Consider the following 23,802-nt stretch of genomic DNA (forward strand, 5'->3'; position numbering starts at 1 on the left):
GACCATTTTGGTGCCTATCCCCTAGACTAGACTCCCTAAGACTAGGTTCACAATACTGTAGTTTCCCTGCGGCCGTGTTTGCACAGGCACAGCAGCCCATGCAGGGAAAAAATCCCTGGACCTTTTCAGAAACGACAGCCGCACGGAAATGCATAGTGCTATACATTTCCACGTACAGAAAAAAGCACTGTAGGCCACAAATCGTTAAAGAATATCTCCACTAAGTGTCTGGAGCACTTTCATGAATGAAAGGTTTTATTCAGCGTTATAGCCCTAAAGCTCTAAAAGCTGTGTGATGAGACAGCTAGCTAACAGGTGGGAAGCCTCACTTTCGTCATTCACATGACTCCGTATTAATAGCAGCACTGCTATTAATACGGGGTCATGTCACCAAGTTTCAAAGAGGGCAAATTGTTGGTGCTCGCTTAGCTGGTGCCCCTGTGACTGAAGTTGCCAATTTATTTGCGGTGTCATGAGGTACAGTATCAAAGGTTATGACGGCATATACAGTTTCCAGCAAAACGTTGTCAGATATGCGTAAAGCGTGGTTGATATGGTCTACTGACCGAAAGAGACAAAAAGGACATTGCGCAGGAATAAGAAAACTGCTGCAAAAGTGACTGCAGAGCTCAATCTTAGTTTTCCAAAGCCGGTGTCCACAAACAGCGTGGAGGCAACTCTATAAGAGAAACATTCACAGGCGAGTTGCAATTGACAAACCACTAGTGACCAATGTTAATACTCAGAAGAGGAAAGAGTGGTGCAACACCCACAAATCGTGGACCATCAATTAATGGAAGACTGTAATATGGTCCAATGAATCAAGCTTCACACTGTTCCCAACCACCGCAAGTATTTACGTGTAGAGAACACTGTCTCAAGCTTACGGCCAGGACTGTCTTGTGCCAATGGTAAACCCATGGTGGTGGCACAACCATGGTTTGGGCAGCCACATCATGGTATTCTGCAGGCCCCATCATCACCTTGAAAGGTAGAGACACTGCCAGCGACTATGTACACATTTTGACCGACCATGTGCCCCCGATGATGCAGACATTGTTTCCTGAAGACAGCACCATTTACCAACACCATAATGCTCTGATTCACACAGCTGGTGTTGTCAAATCATGGTTTGATGAGCATGCAGGCAAAGTCCTGCACCTTCCCTGGGCACCGCAGTCGCTGGACCTCAATATCAGAGAGCCACTATGGTCAGTTTTGGAGAACAAGGCGCAGGCTCGTTTTTCGCCTCTGGCATCTCTGCGAGAACTGGAACACTTTTTGCATGAAGTGCGGTATCAGATTCCATTATCCACCACCCAAGTCTTAGGTTTGTCAATTCCCAGAAGAGTCAGGCCATTTTGCATGCCAAAGGTGGCCCAACACCATATTAGGTAACAGTGTGCAATTGGGAAAATCTGGACAGCCGCACTCCAGGAAATTATAATCCAAACTTCTTTATTGTAAAATCAGGAACATGTCATACAGTACATCATAGACAGAGTGTACAGGCAGTCAGCTTACGCGTTTCGCACTTATGCCAAGTGCTTACTCATAGCTGGTTAGTTTTCCCAATTGCACACAGCTTCAACTAGCATTAGCCAGCACCTGGGGCTCCTTGTCTCTGGAGAGCAACTTTCAGTTTATACCTGGGCAGATCCACCCTAGTGTGGGGATAACATCCGTATCACCATATTAGGTAACAATTTAGTTCTTTTACCTGGCGTTTTCATAACTTTGTACAACCCCTGTATATCTAAATTTGGCCAGTAAGCAGGAACGATTTCAGTATGTGTGGAGCCCTCTGTGCTCAACAGAAGCTGATCCTTAAGACCGGCTTCTGTTGAATGGGCCTGCTGGAAAACCAGCATTTCTTCAGTGCATGCAGCCAATAGCTGCAACGCTGATCTGTGCATTCTGACAGGGGAGGGAGTCCCCACTGTCAGAATACAACAGTGCAGTGAGGGAGATCCCTGCATCCACATACCCTGGTGAAGATTCACAAAAGTTCTTCGGGTAGTACAACCAACCAACCAGACATGGGACACGAATTAAAAGTAATTCCATTATTGTATTAAGATTTTAGAATAAAGGGCGCTGTAAGAAGAAGGGAGATAAAAGTGTAATCATTTGACAAGAGGTTACTGATGAGCAGATGGTCAGACGATTTAAGCAGCATGAGATACATTCGCAATACAACTAAATTTGCCATTGTGTTTAATATAACTGACAATTACAATGATGAACACTGGTACACTGCCATCTTCGGGCTGTGTTAGCATCTGCCAACTGAAGAGGTCTGTTTGTAAAGCAAATCTTAAGCCTGCAAGTGATCACTATTAATGGCTATTATGAACAAGAACCACTCCCCAGGGTTCTGTGCTGGGACCAATCCTATTTAATTTGTTCATAAACGATCTGGAGGATGGGATAAACAGTTCAATCTCTGTATTTGCAGACGATACTAAGCTAAGCAGGGCAATAACTTCTCCGCAGGATGTGGAAACCTTGCAAAAAGACCTGAACAAATTAATGGGGTGGGCGACTACATGGCAAATGAGGTTCAATGTAGAAAAATGTAAAATAATGCATTTGGGTGGCAAAAATATGAATGCAATCTATACACTGGGGGGAGAACCTCTGGGGGAATCTAGGATGGAAAAGGACCTGGGGGTCCTAGTAGATGATAGGCTCAGCAATGGCATGCAATGCCAAGCTTCTGCTAACAAAGCAAACAGAATATTGGCATGCATTAAAAGGGGGATCAACTCCCGAGATAAAACGATAATTCTCCCACTCTACAAGGCTCTGGTCCGGCCGCACCTGGAGTATGCTGTCCAGTTCTGGGCACCAGTCCTCAGGAAGGATGTACTGGAAATGGAGCGAGTACAAAGAAGGGCAACAAAGCTAATAAAGGGTCTGGAGGATCTTAGTTATGAGGAAAGGTTGCGAGCACTGAACTTATTCTCTCTGGAGAAGAGACGCTTGAGAGGGGATACGATTTCAATTTACAAATACCGTACTGGTGACCCCACAATAGGGATAAAACTTTTTCTCAGAAGAGAGTTTAACAAGACACATGGCCACTCATTAAAATTAGAAAAAAGAGGTTTAACCTTAAACTACGTAGAGGGTTCTTTACTGTAAGAGCGGCAAGGATGTGGAATTCCCTTCCACAGGCGGTGGTCTCAGCGGGGAGCATTGATAGCTTCAAGAAACTATTAGATAAGCACCTACAGGGATATATAATGTAATACTGACACATAATCACACACATAGGTTGGACTTGATGGACTTGTGTCTTTTTTCAACCTCACCTACTATGTAACTATGTAACACTCTGGTTTATGACTGCTAGTTTAGATCAATGCTGTTGGAGACAACACAGTCTGACAGCTGGATGAATGCATCTTGATGTATTTTCCTGCTGTCAAGTGTAGAATGCAAACAAAAGTTTCCTTGGCACAGGGATACATGCCGGTTACCCCAATCTACAAACTGTAAGAGTCTAGTGGTTAAACCATTTTAATTAACTTACAGAAAGGTATATTGTATATGGCGTTTTACAATACTTCATGCAGAGCTTAATAGATAAAAAAAGAAAAGAAAAACCACCACATTCAACTGAAGTTAAAGGGATAGTTCACCTTTACCATGCTTGCCGGTTTCGAACTTGCGGCTTGAATGCTTCAGCCGGAGGCGATAAACACACATTACAACAGAGTTTTTGTTCCCCAGTGTTGGGATGACACTTGAAATATGTGAGTGTTCTTAATGTTTTTAATAAATTAGTAATTTTAAACGATTTTACGCTATGGAGATTTTCCTTCCCCTTTCCTAAAAGAAACCCATGTATGACCGTGTCCCACTCGAGAGACGTATCGGGAGTAGCAGTGTGGATAGTTTTTTGAGTTGGATTTATTTTACACAGAGCGCTTCTACTAGTTTATAATTTGACCAGCCATTGTTTCTGGTGAGTGATTTTGGAGCAAATGGTGAAGGAGCACACCGGGTGTTTAATGTGAATAGACTATTCATCTTTGATCACCTTCTTTGGACTTTCTTCTTTTGAGTTTCTTGAATGGACCTTTTTTTATGATTTGGAATATATATGAATTTTGGACCACTCATGTACTTTATGAATAGTAGGCATTCATTTTTGCACTCAGCACTTTTTTTTAGCACATATTGTTTGCACTTTTTATCAGCATTTGCACTTTATTTACTGCCCCACTGTGATCATTTTTTTGTATAAGGATTTGAGCTATTTCATTCAAGACACTTTGATATTTTTTGTATAGAAGTGGTTATGTATTACACAGATTATGTACTACACATGTTTTAATAAGGGATTAGGTTATAGTAGAGCTGCCCAACTCAGTAGAAATTGAGTAGAGAATCCCAATTTTTTTGCTCAGAATAAAGATTACGATTCTCGCACTGAAACATCATCTTTCACATTATACAAAAAAATTGGTCTAACTTTACAGTTTCGTTTTTTTTTAATTGAAGTGCATTTTTTTCCCAAAAATTGTGTTTGAAAGACCACTTTGCAAATACAGTGCAACATAAAATATTGCAACAACCGCCATTTTATTTTTTAAGGTCTCTGCTGAAAAAAAATATATAATGTTGGGGGTTCTAAGTTTTTTTTAGCAAAAAATACTGATTTTAACTTGTAAGCAACAAGTGTCAGAAAAAGGCTTAGTCTTTAAGTGGTTAAACTGCCCTCATTTACAGACAAAAGTACATCCCTTTGATCTAAAAGAACCAAATGATACAATGTTTATAGTTATCTCTCAGTGCTGAGCAATGTTAATAAACATTTGCCAGGTTTTTTTTCTGACAGCTCTGAACAGGGAACAGCTCTGCACTTGTTACATAGAATCGTGGAAATGCCGGATTAAGAGCGTGAGGGGGGTTGAATCGAGATTGGGGGTTTTTAATGATTAATCGTGCAGCTCTAGGTTATAGTAGTGGGTGCAATATTGTAAGATTGTGGAATTATAGATTTGCGCTGCTTGCCCTTCCATCCTGTTACGGAAAGGTATATTTGTATATGGTGTTTTACAATACTTTATGCAAAGCTTAATAGAGAAAAAAAGAAATAAAAAAACACCACATTCACCTGAAGTTAAAGGGATAGTTCAACTTTACCACAAAACTGCCTATGCAGTTAAGGGTCATCGCAGTAGACAAAAACTAATTGTGCAAGCTCTGACTAAAGTTGAATAAAGCCCTTGATATAGATGTAGGCCATTTAGATACCTTATAAAGCCTGAGTGGAATACTCCCAGGATGTTGCAAAGTACTCCCAAGATGTTCCTAAATGAGGCCTAGTCATCACTGCTTACCTCCACCATCACAGGCGTGAGCTCTTAAATGCTGAGCTCAGAGCTACTGCATCAGGGGAGACAAAGAGAATGTGAGGGGGGTATGAGAGAAAGAGCTCACTGTTGTGATGGTGGAGGTGAGCAGTGACAACAAGGCCTCACCTAGCAATGCCCTGGGAGTATTCCAGTTGGGCTTCATAAGGTATGTAAATGGCTTAAACCTATAGCAAGGGTATTATTCATCTTTATTCAGAGTTGCACAGTTTGTTTTAATCTACAAACATCCCTTACCACCTGCAGAGGCAGGTTTTTTGTAAAGGTGAACTCTCCTTTTAAACTCACGATATTCTTGACAACATGCTTCTTTGCACATCTGCAGTTAAACTGTGGAATAACCTATGACCTACCACCAATGGAACAGCGCCGAGCAATTTCCCAGAAAACTAATCCCATTGCATAGATATCAGCACGTTTAAAGGACTCAAAATGTTTCATATTTATAGAATCATCCAGTACCTCTGGAGCCATATATCTGAAATACAAAAAGAAAACATGTTTTTTTCCTCCAAAGTACAGCAATGTTTTGATAAATAAAACATCCTATCTGCTATTGAGTAAAATAATTAAAAAAGTACGCTAGCACCTAGACAAGCTTGGAAGGATCCCTACTCTAACTTGTTCCTTAGGATGCTATTCTTTCATGAGGCTGGTTGTAAAAGGCAAGATCAGGGGTGTCAAACTCAGTTTCATCACAGGCCGCATCAGCAGTATGGTTGCCATCAAAGGTCCGGTTGTATCTGTAAGACTTTATATATTTATCCAGGAGAATAGGTGTAGGAACTCAACCACGCCCCCCACCAAACCGCATTGAATCGAATAGTGAGTGTGGCCACTATTCGGTTTGGTGGGGTGCGGGGGCCACATGAAATGGCCTCTTGTTTGACACATGTGGGCTAGATAATCATATTTAGGATGCAAATGCATTTTTTGCCACAAAACGAAATATAGGATCTAAGTCACAAATGGTGAAACTGGAAAAAAAACAAAACAAAGATAAAGTTTCCTGCCCGACATCAAAAAGTTTTTAACAAACCATCTTTACAACAATGTTTGTATAACTAGTTTCAGCTAGCCTACAACTACATCTCAGAATGTACCTTTTAGTTCCAACTCTGTGATTTGGTGCAATGTCAATTGTATCTGTGGCAGAATCATGTCGGACAGCTAAGCCCAGGTCTGCTATGCAGCAAGTTCCATTTTTCTTTACCAAAATATTTTTCGATTTCAGATCTCTGTGGGCTATAGCTGGCTTTCCTTTAAGATATAAAAAAAAAAACATATAAGCAAGTAATAAAGGATTAAGATGCCATAACCTATATATTAATAAACTGATTGAAAAAAACTAAAAACTGAATTTCCTGACTAGGAGTTTGGTCATTGTTTCCTGTGAGTGCTCAGTGCACCAAGTGCTCAGAGTGACTAGATATACAGAATTCCGCGTTTCAATCCTTCTCCGTGTGTTCAATAACCAGAGATGACTTTTTACTGTTGTAGGATGCTGTAGGATTCTGCTACCAGGGATGTATGCACCAGGAATGCATATGTGTCTTCTTTTTAGCACTGCAACAATAAAGTCACCAGCTCATTGTTTAGTTCCACACCATGGTAGAGATTCTTATTCATCAGTGTATATGTCCTCATCACACACCATTTCCTCCGCTGAGTCCACAAAATGAAATCGTGCACTGAATACACTGCATTCTGTAGCATCTCTCCCTGTCTTCTCCACTACCAAACCTGGCAACTCTCATTCTATATTTTCTGGTCATAACATAGCTTGTTCCTGCCAGTCCCTCTGCTTTCCTATTCAAAGCTGACCACGCTAGGCAGGAGAGCATAGTGTGGTTAGTTCTCCATCTGTGCTGGGATCTCAGTGTGCTCTCCTCCAATGATCAGACTCCTGTTGACACGCCCCCTCTGCACAGTCATTCACTGGGAAGTTCAGTGCCTGCTGTTTCCCCTGCCTGAGCTCCTGAGAACAGAGATTATACTGTATATGAGCTATTATAAAAATAGGGGGAAAACATTATAATAATATATATATATATAAATAAATATATATATATATATATATATATATATATATATATATATATATATATATATATATATATATATATATATATATATATAAAAATACATACATACGCAGCATCTCAAAAAAGTGAGTATACCCCTCACATTTTTGTAAATATTTTATTATATCTTTTCATGTGACAACACTGAAGAAATGACACTTTGCTACAATGTAAAGTAGTGAGTATACAGCTTATATAACAGTGTAAACAGTGTAAATTTGCTGTCCCCTCAAAATAACTCAACACACAGCCATTAATGTCTAAACCACTGGCAACAAAAGTTCAACATGGCACCTCATGGCAAAGAACTCTGTGCAGATCTGAAAAAAAGAATTGTTTCTCTACATAAACATAGCCTAGGCTATAAGAAGATTGCCAAGACCCTGAAACTGAGCTGCAGCATGGTGGCCAAGACCATACAGTGATTTAACAGGTCAGGTTCCACTCGCCATGGTTGACCAAAGAAGTTCAGTGCAAGTGCACCGCGTCATATACAGAGGTTATCTTTGGGAAATAGATGTATGAGTGCTGCCGGCATTGCTGCAGAGGTTGAAGGGGTGGGGTGGGGGGGTCAGCCTGTCAGTGCTCAGACCATACGCCACACACTGCATCAAATTGGTCTGCATGGCTGTCATCCCAGGAGGAAGCCTCTTCTAAAGATGATGCACAAGGAATCCCGCAAACAGTTTGCTGAAGACAAGCAGACTAAGAACATTTACTGGAACCATGTCCTGGTCTGATGAGACCAAAATAAACTTATTTGGTTCAGATGGTGTCAAGCGTGTGTGGCAGCAACCAGGTGAGTAGTACAAAGGCAAGTGTGTCTTGCCTACAGTCAAGCATTGTGGTGGGAGTGTCATGGCCTGGGGCTGCATGAGTGCTGCCTGCACTGGGGAGCTACGGTTCATTGAGGGAATCATGAATGCCAACATGTACTGTGACATACTGAAGCAGACCATGATTCCCTCCCTTCAGAGACTGGGTTTAATAAAGAAGCTGAGGGTAAAAAAGTGATGGACTGGCAAGCAAGTCTCCAGACCTAAACCTGATTGAGCATCTGTGGGACATCCTCAAATGGAAGGTGGAGGAGCGCAATGTCTCTAACGTCCACCAGCTCCGTAATGTCGTCATGGAGGAGTGGAAGAGGACTTCAGTGGCAACCTGTGAATCTCTGGTGAACTCCATGCCCAAGAGGGATAAGGCAGTGCTGGAAAACAATGGTGGCCACACAAAATATTGACACTTTGAGCCCAATTTGGACATTTTCACTTAGGGGTGTACTCCCTTTTGTTGCCAGCGGTTTAGACATTAATGGCTGTGTGTGGAGTTATTTTGAGGGGACAGTAAATTTACACTGTTATATAAGCTGTACACTCGCTACTTTACATTGTAGCAAAGTGTAATTTCTTCAGTGTTGTCAGATGAAAAGATATAATAAAATATTTACAAAAAATGTGAGATGTGTACTCACTTTTGTGAGATACTGTATACAGTTGTGCTCATAGGTTTACATACCCTGGCTGAATTTTACTATTTCTTGGCCATTTTTCATATGAATGATAACACAAAAACTTTGCTTTCACTCATGGTTAGTGTTTGGCTGAAGCCATTTATTATCAATCAACTGTGTTTACTCTTTTTAAATCATGAAAACAGAAACTAACCAAATGACCCTGATCAAAAGTTTACATACCCCAGTTCTTAATACCATTTTGCCCCCTTTAACATCAAAGACCGCTTGAAGTCTTTTGTGGTATTTGTGAATGAGGCTCTATCTTCTCAGATGGTAAAGCTGCCCATTCCTCTTGTCAAAAAGCCTCCAGTCCCTGTAAATTCTTGGGCTGTCTTGCACGAACTGCATGTTTGAGATCTCCCCCAGAGTGGCTCAATGATATTGATTTCAGGAGACAGATGACCAGTCCATAACCTTCATTTTATTCTGCTGTAGCCAATGACAGGTCGACTTGGCCTTCTGTTTTGGATCATTGTCATGTTGGAATGTCCAAGTATGTCCCATGCGCAGCTTCCTGGCTGAGGAATGCAAATGTTCCTCCAGTATTTTTTGATAACATATTGCATTCATCTTGCCATCAATTTTGACCTAATTTCCTGTGCCTTTGTAGCTCACACATGCCCAAAACATCAGCGATCCACCTCCGTGTTTCACAGTAGGAATGGTGTACCTTTCATCATAGGCCTTGTTGACTCCTCTCCAAATATAACGTTTATGGTTGTGGTCAAAAAATAGAATTTTTATAAAAGCTTACCTGTAAAATCCTTTTCATTTGAAGTACATCACGGGACACAGAGCCATAGTAATTACTATGTGGGTTATAGGCCACCTTCAGCTGCTGGACACTGGCACACCCTAAACAGGAAGTTGTCTCCCTATATAACCCCTCCCATACCGGGAGTACCTCAGTTTTGTAGCAAAACAATACACGTGTATACTAGAAAGAGGGGCGGGACCTGTGGGTCCCGTGAGGTACTTCAAAAGAAAAGGTGTTTACAGGTAAGCTGTTATAAAAATCCTATTTCCTGTCGCATCATGGCAGCATACACTTTGGGTTGTGACTCCGCCCCCACAACCTGATAGGACCACATAGCTATAAATTGTAGAGAGGGCCCCCGCCCCAGTATTCTCTAATTTTTCCTCACCTGTCAGGACCAAACGGATTAAGAAGCACCCCCTTACCGCATTCGCCCCAGCCAGGTTCTAGCCTCTCCTGGGTGGAAGTCCTTGCCTGTACAGCCTCTAAATGAGCTAGATGGAAGGAACCCCACTCTGGTGGTCTCAGGGGTATGTTGCGGCTCCAGTATAAGCCTTAAATAGGCTTAGTTGTGTGCAGCGGTCTCCACAAACCCTTTTCATCTTGTTGGTGTGGCTATCCTGGGCGTTGTAGTCCCTCTGTGCCTCCCCCTGGTACGCCGAGCGTCTCGGCGCTTCCGCGCATGCGCGGTGCACGGCCTCAGGGCGCCCTGTCGGGTTTGCCAGGTTCCAAGATGGCGCAGAGCGTAGCGTGGCGCTACTGCGCATGCGCGAGCGGGACGTGACCTCAGCGGCCATGGCGGCGAATTTAAAAAGCTCAGACTGTCATTCTGTGTTCCTCCTGTTGCCTGAAGGTACCCTGACTGCACTGACAGCTGTATTTTACACTTCTGGCGTTCACCCCCTCTGGGTAAGTGTTTTCCTCTCTCCCTGTACCTTCTTGGCTGCCTGCATGTTTATACCTGCCTGTATCTCTCCCAGGTGTATCACCCTTTTACTTTCTATGGAGGCCGCTGCCCCAGCAGATCACCATCAGCCTAATAGGTAAGGGGGGGGATTCCAATGGTAAGTAGTGAAGATCGAAAAAGAGAGCAGGATCGTACTAATGCTGCCTAAATAGTCAGCCCTACCAGGTCATCAAGATCGTCAAAATCAAGGCGAAGAGAGACCTCACGCAGGAGAAGCTGCTCCAGCCATAGGCGAAGTCGCTCAGCCCACAGGGGAAGCCATAGAAGGAGTCGATCCTACTCTAGGCATAGGTGTTCCTATCACAGAAGATCCCCTGCACGTAGATGTCAGTCTCCTGTACACCCCTCACGCCCAGCGGGAAATGCTTGTTGGGTATGCGGGGCCACAGCCCTACCAGACAAACTGGCCTGCCGCAGATGTATGGAGGAGGCCACCAGGGAGAAAGAGCTGGGTACTATAGAGCCTACCGGAGTCCCTGCTCTGCATGTCTTAACTCCAGATGCGGAGGCTACAGCCCAGAGCGCCTCACCATCCCATCCCAGTACATCAAGGGAACAAGAATTCCCGTCAGACGATGAAGAGCTGGAGGCATCAGCTGGATTTGATTTCTCGCTTAAAGGACCTTTCGTGAAATCCGTCAAGGAAGCGATAAACTGGGAGGAACCTGAGGAGGTGCAGCAGAAGCAGAGGAAGTATTTCCCGAATCTCAAGAGAGTACCAGAAGCTTTTCCATTCATAGACGAGCTAGATGAGCTTATTAAGGAGGAATGGCAGAACCTTGAAAAGAAGATTAGTCTATCCAACAGACTTACCAAATTGTACCCACTGAAAGGACCCAAGGTATCTCCCTTGGTTTCCCCTCCAGTAGTAGACGCTTCCTTGATGCGCCTAGCCAGACACGTGACGCTCCCCATTGAGGACGCAGTGACGTTCAGGGATGTGCTGGACAGAAAGGTCGATACAGACCTTAAAAAGGGCTTACCTTTTTGCAGGGGATGCCTGCAGACCAGCAGTAGCTCTGGCCGCCGTCGGGAAAGCTATTTCCAGTTGGTCTTCGAATACTGCAAAGCTTGTCACTGAGGGCGCAGATCAAGAACAGATCATTAAGGCCTTACAAGAACTTAGCCTTGCAGGGGACTTTGTGGTGGAAGCTTCCGCTGACACTATTAGATCCGCATCAAGATCCATGTTAGCCACTGTAATGGCCAGAAGGGCGCTATGGCTTAAACCCTGGTCGGCCGACCCTGCCTCAAAATCCAATTGGTGCCGGATTCTGTACGATGGGGTAAGCCTCTTCGGAGCAAAGCTGGATACAGCAATCTCTAAAGTGACAGGTGGAAAGTCAGGTCTCATCCCTTCAGACAGAAGACCAAAACAACAAACAACCTCCCTTTAAGCACAATCTCCCGGAGAGATATAGGGATGCAAAATCCTATAGGCCGGGAAGGAATATAGGAGAAGTTGGAAAAATCCTCAGACATCCTTCCTCAAATTCCAAAAACCCAAAACCCCTGCCTCCAATGACCAGAAGTCATTTTGAAGGTACGCCCGCCCAACCAGCAGTGGTGGGTGTCAAGCTCACAAAGTTCAAACTGGTTTGGGCAGGAATGATAAAAGGCCCATAGACAGTATCCACCATCCATTTCGGGCACAGATGGTCATTCAAAAGTCGCCCCCCAAGGGATCATTTTTGCTCAACCAAGCTTCCTCCTTCCCAAGAGAAAAGGCTATCCTTGGTCCAGTATATCCAAGATCTACTCCAAAAGCAAGCAATAGTGAAGGTCTCACCATCTCAAAAAGGAAAAGGTTTCTATTCCCCACTCTTCCTAGTAAAAAAGAAATCAGGGGAATTTTGTTCAGTCTTGGACCTAAAGAACCTCAACCGGTCTATCCGGGTAGAAACGTTCAGGATGGAAAGCCTACAATCAATCCTCCAAGCAATAAATCGGGGAGATTGGATGCTTTCCATCGACCTCCAGGACACATACCCACATATCCCTATCCATGACGAATTCCAAAGATTCCTCCGTTTCACTCTAAACAGTTGGCACTTCCAATTTCGAAGTCTCCCGTTCGGGATCTCCACCGCACCCAGGACATTTACGAAGGTCCTATTACCTGTAATAGCCCACTTGAGAGAAAAAGGATTGAGGGTCCATCATTACCTGGACGACATCCTGCTTCTCTCAGACGGCAAAGAGTCTCTCATCCAGCATCGGGAAGTTCTGGTCTCCACATTACAGTCCCTAGGGTGGCTGATAAATTGGAAAAAAAAGCAACATCCATCCCACACAGAGAATGGTCTTTCTGGGGGCCGAGCTGGACACAAGGGAGAACACAGTGGAGCTTCCACGGGAAAAGATTCCTCCCCTAATTCAGAGGGTGAAGAAGGCTATCTCGGCCACAAGGCTACCGGCCAGAGCATGTCTCAGTATCCTGGGCTCCTTAGCATCCACCATTCTGTTCATCCAGTGGGCTCAATGGAACTCGAGGCCTCTCCAAATATCCTTTCTGCGCCAGTGGAACGAAAGTCAATGTCCCAGCCGATTTACATCTCTCAGGAGGTAAAACAATCATTGCATTGGTGGACACGGCCTTGCAACTTGAGAAGGTGCAAACACATAATCACTCCTCATCAAGAGTGACCTCAGATGCCAGTCTGCAGGGGTGGGGAGCTCACTATCAGGATTACGCGGCTCAGGGCCGCTGGCCATTCAGGACACAGGACTCAGTTGAATATTTTGGAGATGAAAGCAGAATTTCAGGCTCTCCTGGCCTTCAGTTCCCTCTTAGGGGAGAAGCATGTCCTTCTGAGGATGGACAACAAGGTGGCGGTCGCCTATATCAACAGGCAGGGGGGCACCAGAAGCAGGTCCATGATGCAGGAGGTCCGTCCTGTTCTAGAATGGGCACAGCTGAACCTGTCGGATTTAAGGGCGGTTTATGTTCCAGGAGTCCAGAACGTCTTGGCCGACTCGCTGAGCAGGAATTTCACCTCCAACAACGAGTAGTCTCTGAGCCCACAGGCCTATGCTCTCATATCCCGGACCTGGGGTTCACCAGAAATAGACCTGGCTGCAACTTCGGAAAACGCAAAATGCAGGAGATTCCTATCAAGGATACCATTTCCTTCGGCGGAGGGGACGGATTGCCTCCAACACCCCTGGAATTTTCACCTGGGGTACATTTTCCCTCCGACTCCACTCATAGTGAGATTCCTCCTGAGGCTCAAGAAGTCAACGGCATTGGTGGTAGCAGTAATTCCTTTCTGGCCGAGGAGGCCATGGTTTACTACCCTCATGCAGCTGAACACAGCAGATCCACTGCTCCTCCCGTTGTCGAGGGACCTGCTCTCCCAGGGTCATCTTCTTCACCCGAACCCGGAGAAGCTACATTTGATGGCCTGGAGACTGAAAGGGCTAGGTACCTAGAGCAAGGCTGTTCCCAGAAGGTGGTGGATACCTTACTCCAGGCCAGAAGACCTACCACCAACAACACATACAGACGGGTCTGGGAGAAGTTTGTCACTTTCACTCAACTGCAAGGTTGGGACTCATCCTCCCCGTCGGTGTCACAGGTCCTGGAGTTTCTTCAATTAGGCCTAGAGAGTACCCTGAAGGTCCAGGTCTCGGCCCTGTCCGCCTTGACAGGAGTTAAATGGGCACAAGATCCTCTTGTGATTGTTTCAAAGGGCCTGTCTAAAACTGAGGCCTCCCAGAAAACCTTCCTTCCCAGTCTGGGACCTCTCAGTTGTTCTGGAAGCCCTGTCTAAGGAACCCTTTTTCCCAATCGAGAGCATATCCCTCTGGGATCTAACACTGAAAGTTTCATTCTTAATAGCCATAACATCGGCTAAAAGGGTGTCAGAGATGCAAGCTCTAATGGTCAGTGAACCATATCTGGTTGTTTTTCCAGTAAGACTAGTCCTAAGACCTTCAGATCGATTCATCCCCAAGGTATCCTCATCTTTTCATTTCAACCTGGCGATTAATCCCCCAGCACTCAGTACGGATCAGGGAGATCCTCATCCATTAGATGTCAAAGGTAATGTCTTGGAATATCTCTCGGCTAGCCATCACACACAACACTAGACGCTGCTTTGACCCAGAAGTGTTGTTAGGGTGAACCGGAAGTTTTGCACCAGGTGACGGCGTTCCGCCGCCATCTTTTCTTGTCACCGCCCCACACTGTATCCACAGTGTGGATGTTTTTATTTACTGTTGGAAATTTTTCTCTTTTGATGAAATAAATTAAAAAAAAACGAACTACACTATTGGGAGCCCCCCTGTTCTTTTGTCTTGCTTGGTTGACCTGGAACTCAGGATCCAGAATTGCCCCTAATAAGAAAGCATCGATTTACCAGGAACCAACAACTAGTGGACACCACCGAATCACTTCTAGACCATCACCTTACATCCCTACTAAGGCTTTATCTTAAGCCCTTTAAGGTAAGGGCAATGGGAGACCAGTTATAGAGGGAAGGAGTTGATTTGACCATTGTGTGTTCTTGGAGGTCTATCACACAGCTGATTGAATACCTCATTGTCTAACGGGAAGATAGAAGCCATCACCTATTATATTACTTTATCACTATTGGACACTTTTTATTGTTTTTAATGGTTGTACACAATTCACGTGACATACCAGTTAACACTCATTAATTATTATTTATGTGTTTGCGCGAAATCCTACCTACAAAAAATACACTGCACCCAAAGGCGACATCCTCATGTCTTTTTACATCCACCTGATAGAATCTGGTAAATGTATGGATTGAAGACCAAGTTGCGGCCTTGCAGATTTGAGCCATGGAGGCTTGGTGATGCACTGCCCACGAAGCACTAACAGCCCTGGTGGAGTGCGCTTTGATTTGAGAGGGTGGAATTTACCTCTTTAAACCATAAGCTTGAACAATTACTTGTCAAATCCATTTAGAAATAGTAGATTTCGATGCTGCCTGTCCTCTTTTAGGAGCTTCAGGCAACAAAAACATCACATCAGTTTTTCGAATCTGAGCAGTCGCCTTTAAGTAGACCTTGACTGCTCTCACCACATCAAGAGAATGTAGTGATTTTTCTTCCATAGATCAGGGTTCTGGAAAAAATGAAGGTAGAACAATATCCTGGTTTAGATAAAAACCTGATACGACCTTTGGTAAACAGTTAGGATGAGGACGCAATACTACCTTATCGTTGTGAATAATAAATAATAATATGGCTCTTTACAAGAAAGAGCGGCCAACTCCGATACCCTTCTTGCAGAAGATATGGTTATCAGAAAAACTAGTTTCCTTGTCAAAAAGGACCAAGAGAATATGTCGTATCGGCTCAAAAAAGAGCTGTTTTTGTAATGCTGACAGAACTAAATACAAGTCCCAAGGGTTCAGGGGTGACCTAACCGGAGGATTAAGCCGAGTTACCCCCTGAATAAAGCTACAAACCAAAGAATGCGAAGCAAGTGGTCCTTGAAATAATACCGATAAGGCCGAGACCTGTCCTTTGAAAGTACTCAAGGCCAGCTTTATTTTAACCTCATCTGCAGAAAGTCAAGGATTCTACCTATGACCTACTTCCTGGGGTGCCAACCCCTGGTTTCACACCAGGAGACATGCGCTTTCTAGAATCCATAATATATGATTATGGAGGCCGGCTTCCTTGCATTAACCAAGGTAGATACCACTGAACCCGGCAGCCCGTGCTTCAGAATGTGGGTCTCAATAGCCAAACCGTTAAATTTAGCGTTTGTAAGGTAAGATGGAAGAATACTGGACCTTGCGAGAGAAGGTCTGGACGTGGTGGTAGGGTCCATGGGACCCCTACCGCCATCCTTATGCTCTCTGCATACCAAGATATTCTGGACCACGCCGGAGCCACAAGAATCACCGACTTCCCTTACTGCTTGATCCTGCGAACAAGTTGTGGACGCAGGCAGAAAGGGAGGGAATGCATAAATCTGTAAAACTGATTCCACGGGAACACCAAGGCCCCTGTTCCGCATGCTAGCGGATCCTTTGTTCTTAACACAAAGTTGTCAATCTCTTTGTTGAACCTGGACGCAAACAGACCTACATCTGGGATCCCCCATCTTTGACCTATCGTCAGAAAGATATCGGGGTGAAGGAACATTCTCCCGGGAACAACTGCGGGCGACTCAAATAGACCGTCTGCCAATTTTCTATTCCTAGAATGAAAAACTGCCGATAGGCAAGGTACATTGTTCTCTGCCCAAGATAGGATACGAGTCACCTTTCTCTGGGCCGCACAACTTCTTGTGCCCCTTTGGTGATTGATATAGGACACTGCTGTGGCATTGTCGGATTGGATCCTGACAGGACAGCTCTGTAAATCAAACGTCCAGGCCCTCAGGGCCAAGCGCTCTGCCCGAATCTCTAGAATGTTAATGGGCAGGGTCAATTCTGATCTGGACCACTTCTTTTGGACAGTTTCCTCTGACATGATTGCTCCCCAACCTAAAGAAGGTTGGCATATGTTCCAGGTTAACTGGTAGGAAGGATTTTCTCTCTTGCAGATTTTTGGTTATCAACCACAAACTGAGGCTCCAGCACACCTTTGGAGTCAGGATCATTAGTAACGTTTGATCTGAGAAAATGAGGAGACGGGAACTCTTTAAACCCCACTTTGTACCCTAGAGCTATTGAAGAAGCCACCCATCTGTCACAACACTCTTTCTGCCAGACCCTTGAGAACTGCAGAAGTCTTCCCCCCACTTGAGCGAGCGGGGGTGCCCCCTCATAAGGATGCTTTAGTATTTTGTTTTGTAGGTTTCCTCCCCCCAAGACTTTTTGTCCCTGGGGTTGACCCTGAGGATTACCTCTTGAACTTGACGGTGGAAGCCGCTGGGACTGCCTGGAGGCTGATGCCCCTGGCACTGGAGAAGGAGCTTGTTTAAATGAAATACATTTACTCCTTTTCTTAAATGGCAAAGGGATACTTTCCACTAGAAATTCTTTGGATGAATTATCCAAGATATCCCAAACAGCCGTTTCACCGCAGAAAGGAAAACTAGACAGGAGTTTTTTGCATGACGCTTCGGCTGACCAATTTGTCAACCATAGTATTCTATACATATGTATCCCCCCAGGCGTGAGGCCTGAAGGATAGAATCTCTCATAGCGTCTATTGCAAACCTAAAGCTACTAGGAGCTTGCCAGATCCTGGGCCTGCAAAACAGGGATAACCTTGGGCACCTGTTTAAACTGGTCCCTCAATGATTGACATATACCAATTACTGTCAGCACAGCCTGAGACACTCAACCTGCCAGGGAAAACAATATATTTTTTTTTAATAGAAATTCCAACTCTTTATCCGTTGGATCACTAAGCGTTTGAGCATTGTCTGCCAGACAAGTCAAACTTTTATTCAGAAGATATAGCAGTGTCAATTGCTGGTATCTCCCACCTTTAGTAAATTTTTTCCTCCATAGGATAAAGTGTGAAAAACTTTTTAGAAGGGGAAAAATGCTCATCTGGCGATCCCATTCAGAATACATAAGTCTTTCCAGCAATAAATGGACAGGAAAGGTATGCGCAGCTTGAGGAGGCTTTAGCGAACCCAAACAAGAAGTGGACACTCAGTTAAGGGTAGCATAAATGTGGAGCGGACCAATTCAGTAAGAAACTGCACCCACAATCTCAGATTGTGAAGCTGATCCTTCCGCATTTGACCCCTCAGAAGAGGAGTCATCAACCCCTTCACAGTCCCCTGAAAGAAAACATCTTCTACCGCCCCCAGATCCTCAGTTTGAGGGTCCTGGGTAATGGAAGGGAACCTGTCACATTTTATCCCATTCTGGGATGCAATTAAAGCCGCTAACCTTTTTCCAATCCTATCATGGCTGGGGGAAAAAAAACTATTTTTTTATAGTAATATAGACAGGGGCTGCAGTGTTGTAAACAGCTGCAAACATTTCATGGCCCCTGATGGCTCACTCTAACCTGCCACCCCCTCTCAGGGGAGGATGCCATTGCAGAAATGAGTTTTAGGCTTTCAGAGCTTGCGGGAGACCCTTTTAGCCCTTTTTTGGGGTGTTTCTACCTCCCCTTCTGACCATAGCCCAATGCACACATGCGGAGGTACTACCAGAAGAAATCGCATCCACTGCTTGAGCAATAGTCCAGCAACTGCCGATGCTATTAACGCTCAGCTTGATGCTTTTAGTAAATGTGCCAAGGAAATGCCTGTGTCAGCAACCTCTTACATGCCCCTTTTTGCTCTTGTGTCTCTCCGACATCTGCAGCTAGCAAAAATGGAGCTTTAAAGGAGACATTTCATAAGAAAATTTAAAAATTCCTTAGAAAGCCTCCACTTACCTTTCCCGCCGCAGGGATTTCTGTGGTAAAATCAACCGTCCCAATCTTCACCCTTCACGGTGGGTTCCATTACAAACCTTCAGGAACTGGGGATCCCTGGGAAACCAACACTCCTGGACCCGTAAAGCATCCCGCCAGTAAAAACTTTTATGGCTGAAAATACCAAAGTACTGGATCCCGGGGACCAGCTCTCTAAAAAGAGAAGCATTACGGGCTAAACCTTGTTTCTTCCGCCACGAGGGTACCATTCAATTCGGCCTGAAAAGACACTTTGAATGGATCCGGGCTGCATAGCTAGCCCCAGCAAGGATTGCTCCAGTGGAGCTCAGCACAGCACATCTTTACTCATGACAAACACCTTAGACACTGGCGAAAAAATTGAGGTACTCCCGGTATGGGAGGGGTTATGTAGGGAGGTAACTTCCTGTGTAGGGTGTGCCAGTGTCCAGCACCTGAAAGTGGCCTATAACCCACATAGTAATTACTCTGTGTCCCGTGATGTACGATTAAAGAAAGTGACCAAAAAGCTCAGTCTTGGTCTTATCACTTCAAATGACTGTGCCAGAAGGTTTGAGGCTTGTCTCTGTGCTGTTTGGCGTATTGTAAGCGGGATACTTTGTGGCATTTGCGTAGTAATGGCTTTCTTCTGGCAACTCGACCATGCAGCCACACCACATGTTTTCAGAGAGTCCTGTATTTCACCTTAAGTTATTTGTGGGTTTTTCTTTGCATCCCGAACAATTTTCCTGGCAGTTGTGGCTGAAATTTTAGTTAGTCTACCTGACCGTGGTTTGGTTTCAACAGAACCCCTCAATTTCCACTTCTTAGTTTGAACACTGCTGATTGGCATTCTCAGTTCCATGGATATCTTTTTATAGCCCTTTCCTGTTTTATACAGTTCAACTACCTTTTCCCACAGATCCTTTGACAATTTTTGCTTTCCCCATGACTCAGAATCCAGAAACGTCAGTGCAGCACTGGGTGAAAGATGCAAGGGTCTGTCAGGAGTCCAGAAACAAATTGACCCTACACACTCACTAATTACAAGCAAACGGATCACAGGTGAGGATGGTTACCTTTAATAGCCATTCAAACCCCTTTGTGTCAACTTGTGTGCATGTTATCAGGTCAAAATCACCAGGGTATGTAAACTTTTGATCAGGGTCATTTGATTAGCTTCTGTTGTCATTATGATTTAAAAAGAGTAAACACAGTTGATTAACAAATGGCTTCAGCCAAACACTAACCATGAGTAAAAGAAAAGTTTTTGTGTTATCATTCATATTCACTGAAAAATGGCCAAGAAATCATATATTCTGCCAGGGTATGTAAACTTATGAGCACAGATACATAGATATATACATAGATATATATATATATATATATATATATATATATATATATATCTATCTATACAGTATAGTAACATTTTTGAGACAGGGATCTTTCTACTTTACACTTAAACAAGAAATATTTTACCACAAAAATCTATCTTAGATGACTACCATCAACAAGGATTCAAGAAAACAATTACAAAATTATCACCCGATGATACAGAACACCTAAAATTCTGCAATCCATGCACCTTTCAGTTAAAGACTTCTGCTGAAGATGTAGTTCCTACCCAGGGAATATTCTACATATTTCTGTTTCCTCCGCTGAGCATATTCTTCGTATTTTCTGGTCCTATCCTATTTAGGAAAAATTCCTGGGATCAAGCCCCTGCCATCACCCAAACATTCACCGACCAACCTATACCTATTGGGCCTTCCTTCTTCATCACCACAAGATCGCTACAAAGCTCATTCATAGTGCATTTAGTGAATGTTCTGGTAAGCACATGGATTCTCCCACCAGGATCATCACACTTTATTAGGTATACACTAGAGTGGTCACAAGTTATTAAGTGGACTTCTTTACATATCAAGATGTGTCACATATTGTTATGTTTATGGATGATTGACACCAATTGTAATAATTTTTCCATGTACACAGGTTTTATTTGCACATTGAGATCTGTCATGGATTGCTATGTGTATGAATGATTGACACTATGTGTGACAAGTTTTCACTGCACTTGGTCTTATTGTATTACATATATTTGGTATCAGAATTATTGTGCTAGCAGCTTCATGTTTTTGGTCAATTGTAAACCCAAGAGCAGAATTTTCTTCCTTTTTAAAAAAAAAAAAAAAAACATACCTTGTGTCCCAACAATTTCCATGTGGAGATGAGCCAAGCCACTTGCAGTAGATAATGACAGCTTTAACATCCCTTCCACTGTTACAGTATACCTGTTCAGGTAATCAAATAGTGAACCATGCTCATGATAGTCAGACACCAACCAAAGCTGTGTCCATGTGCCATTATCTGTAAAAAGAAAGCAAAAAAACTAAAAAACAAAAAAACATGCTGATGTAAATTTTAAACATGAAGGGTGAACATAAAACATGTTGACGCTAATCTTAAAAGCAAAAATGGTAAAGGTAAAAATTACTACATATCAAAATGTTTTTTTCTTCGCTTTCATTTCAAATGGATAATAATTTAGCTCCTATCAGTTTTTTGCTGTCTTTCTAAAGCCAGCCATAGATGGTCGAATATCGGCAGAATCGTAATGCAAGCTGCATGTACCCAAGTAGGTCAAATCAATCAACCTGGGTACAACTAGCCTGTCAGGTTTTACATGCCATTATTGCTAGCGGCTGCTATAGCCGTTAGCAATAATCACGGTGTTCTCCCGGTTGGATGACACAATGGCTCTACGGGAGAAATTCCCCCATCAACATTGACTGATGGGTTGCGGGAAAGAAAATTGCCAGCTTAGGCCAGCCATAGACTGTTAGTATCTTGGCTGGTTCAGCAGGAACCTGCCGAGATTCGTACCGTGTGTGGGTAGGCTGAATGTACAAAGTTTATCGAGCAACTTGGGTACAACCAGCCTGCCAGATTCACTTGCGATTATGTTATAGCAGCTAGCAATAATTACTATCTTCTCCCAGTAGAAAAAGAAAAGAGAATCCCCTTGTGGTGGACTTTTAAGGCACGATATATTAAAGAAGATAATGTTATTTTTAAGGTTTCAAGATATTTATTTAGAAAAATGTAGAAAACAAAAAAAGGGAATGCTTAAACATGTCTAGGACTGTCACCGTCATTAGATATACAATACAGTCTTTACTTCTTGCACCCGATGCATTTCGGAGTAGAGAGTTGTCTCCTCCTTCAGGGGTATATGTTAGCAAGAAGGAATTGTGTTCTAAAATAGAGTGGTGAATAAATAAGTATACAATATTTACATTAATGTCTATAAATGTACACATAATTAGAATGGATTCTCAGATTTACTTACATACTTGGTATGTTATGGTTAACATTCCAATGATTTTTTCTTCAAAAACATGCGAGAGAGCACAGTATACTTTCAGATTCTCAACCAAGAAATCTTCAATGATGTATTTATGAACAAGTGTCCATGTCAGACCCAAAGGGGGGCATGCAGCTCACCGTTGACCCAACCCTGCCCCCCCCACAGGGAGGGAAGGACAGAGGGGCAGAAAAGAGCCTGAAGACCCACTGGGGCCGGGAAAGAAAAAAGCCCTGTAAAAAATGTAAAAAAGGGGCTCTATGAGTATTTATAAAACCAACATTTTTTATACAATTAAATATATATGGAATGCTAGATACCTGTTGGTGGTGCGTACTGTCACCGAGGTACGGTGGAACCTCTGATTACGAGCATAATCCGTTCCAGGAGAATGCTCGTAATCCAAAGTACTCGCATATCAAAGCGAGTTTTCCCATTTGTTCTGCATTGACTTCAATGGGATGCAATACCACATGCGGCCAGAGGCAGGGGGGCGCCCGAGTGCCTCAGAAACAGCTAAAAAAAAGGCCCGAGGACACTTCGGCTGACCTCGGCAAACCTCGGAAAGACTTCCTACCCAAGATTTGCAGAGGTCAGCCGTGCTGTCCTCGGGCCTTTCCGTGCATTTCTGAACAGCATGTTCGGCTTTGCTCGGCTTCGGCGCCCCCCCCCCCAATCTCAGGCCAAAAGCGGTACTGCACACCACTTTGGCCTGAATCGTGCTCGTTTTGCGAGACAACACTCGCAAACCGAGTTACGATTTTTAAAAATACAGTGCTCGTATTGCGAAATGCTCGTTAACCACGTTACTCGCAGTCCGAGGTTCCACTGTATATGGAAAGTTGTGTTGTGGGAAGAAATTAACAACAGCTATAAAGACAACAATATTATAAATTATATATTATTGCCCATCTATAAACAACGTGACATGCACACAATCATATTATATGGATATTATATGGGCATTAGTTGATATATATATCTATATATTATACTAAGGCAATCAAAAGATATAAAGTTTTTTTTTTAAAAGGGTATTTATTGTAACTATATATTTTTTATATATAAGGGATGCCCCTATATAAACATAGTGAAAGAAATGGGTACAGTTCTATTAATATTTTAACAGGGACTAATGTTGCTAGCGTAACAGTGTGTATTCAGCTTGAAGTATTTCAATGCCAAGCTGTCAGAGTAATTTCAGAGAGAGTTCTTACCTTGGATTGATTGCCTTGTGACCACTCGCCTCGACATCCAACAAATGAAGTGGATGTAAGAGACGGATAGACACACAGGTTTATATATCCCTCCCTCCCCAATCAGCTGTTAGGAACACAGCTGATACGTGTGGAGATGGGAGGGAAAAAAAGGCTAATTGTCCCGGCCCACCAAGCGG

General features: G+C 43.5%; 1 protein-coding gene across 7 annotated transcripts in view; it reads right to left on the minus strand.

The window, feature by feature from the left end:
- The window catches only part of TGFBR1 (transforming growth factor beta receptor 1), a 468,434-nt gene that overhangs the window by 197,840 nt on the left and 246,792 nt on the right, over nucleotides 1–23,802 (minus strand). For all 7 annotated transcript variants that reach the window (XM_073630719.1, XM_073630713.1, XM_073630717.1 and 4 more), the window contains 3 exons: nucleotides 21,242–21,409; nucleotides 6,491–6,647; nucleotides 5,741–5,865 (listed from right to left, as the gene is read on the minus strand). In XM_073630719.1, the coding sequence (XP_073486820.1) occupies nucleotides 5,741–5,865; nucleotides 6,491–6,647; nucleotides 21,242–21,409 (450 nt within the window). The remainder of the gene's footprint in view (nucleotides 1–5,740; nucleotides 5,866–6,490; nucleotides 6,648–21,241; nucleotides 21,410–23,802) is intronic.

This window comes from Aquarana catesbeiana, linkage group LG05 (genome assembly GCF_042186555.1).
Source record: "Aquarana catesbeiana isolate 2022-GZ linkage group LG05, ASM4218655v1, whole genome shotgun sequence".
Taxonomy (NCBI): domain Eukaryota; kingdom Metazoa; phylum Chordata; class Amphibia; order Anura; family Ranidae; genus Aquarana; species Aquarana catesbeiana.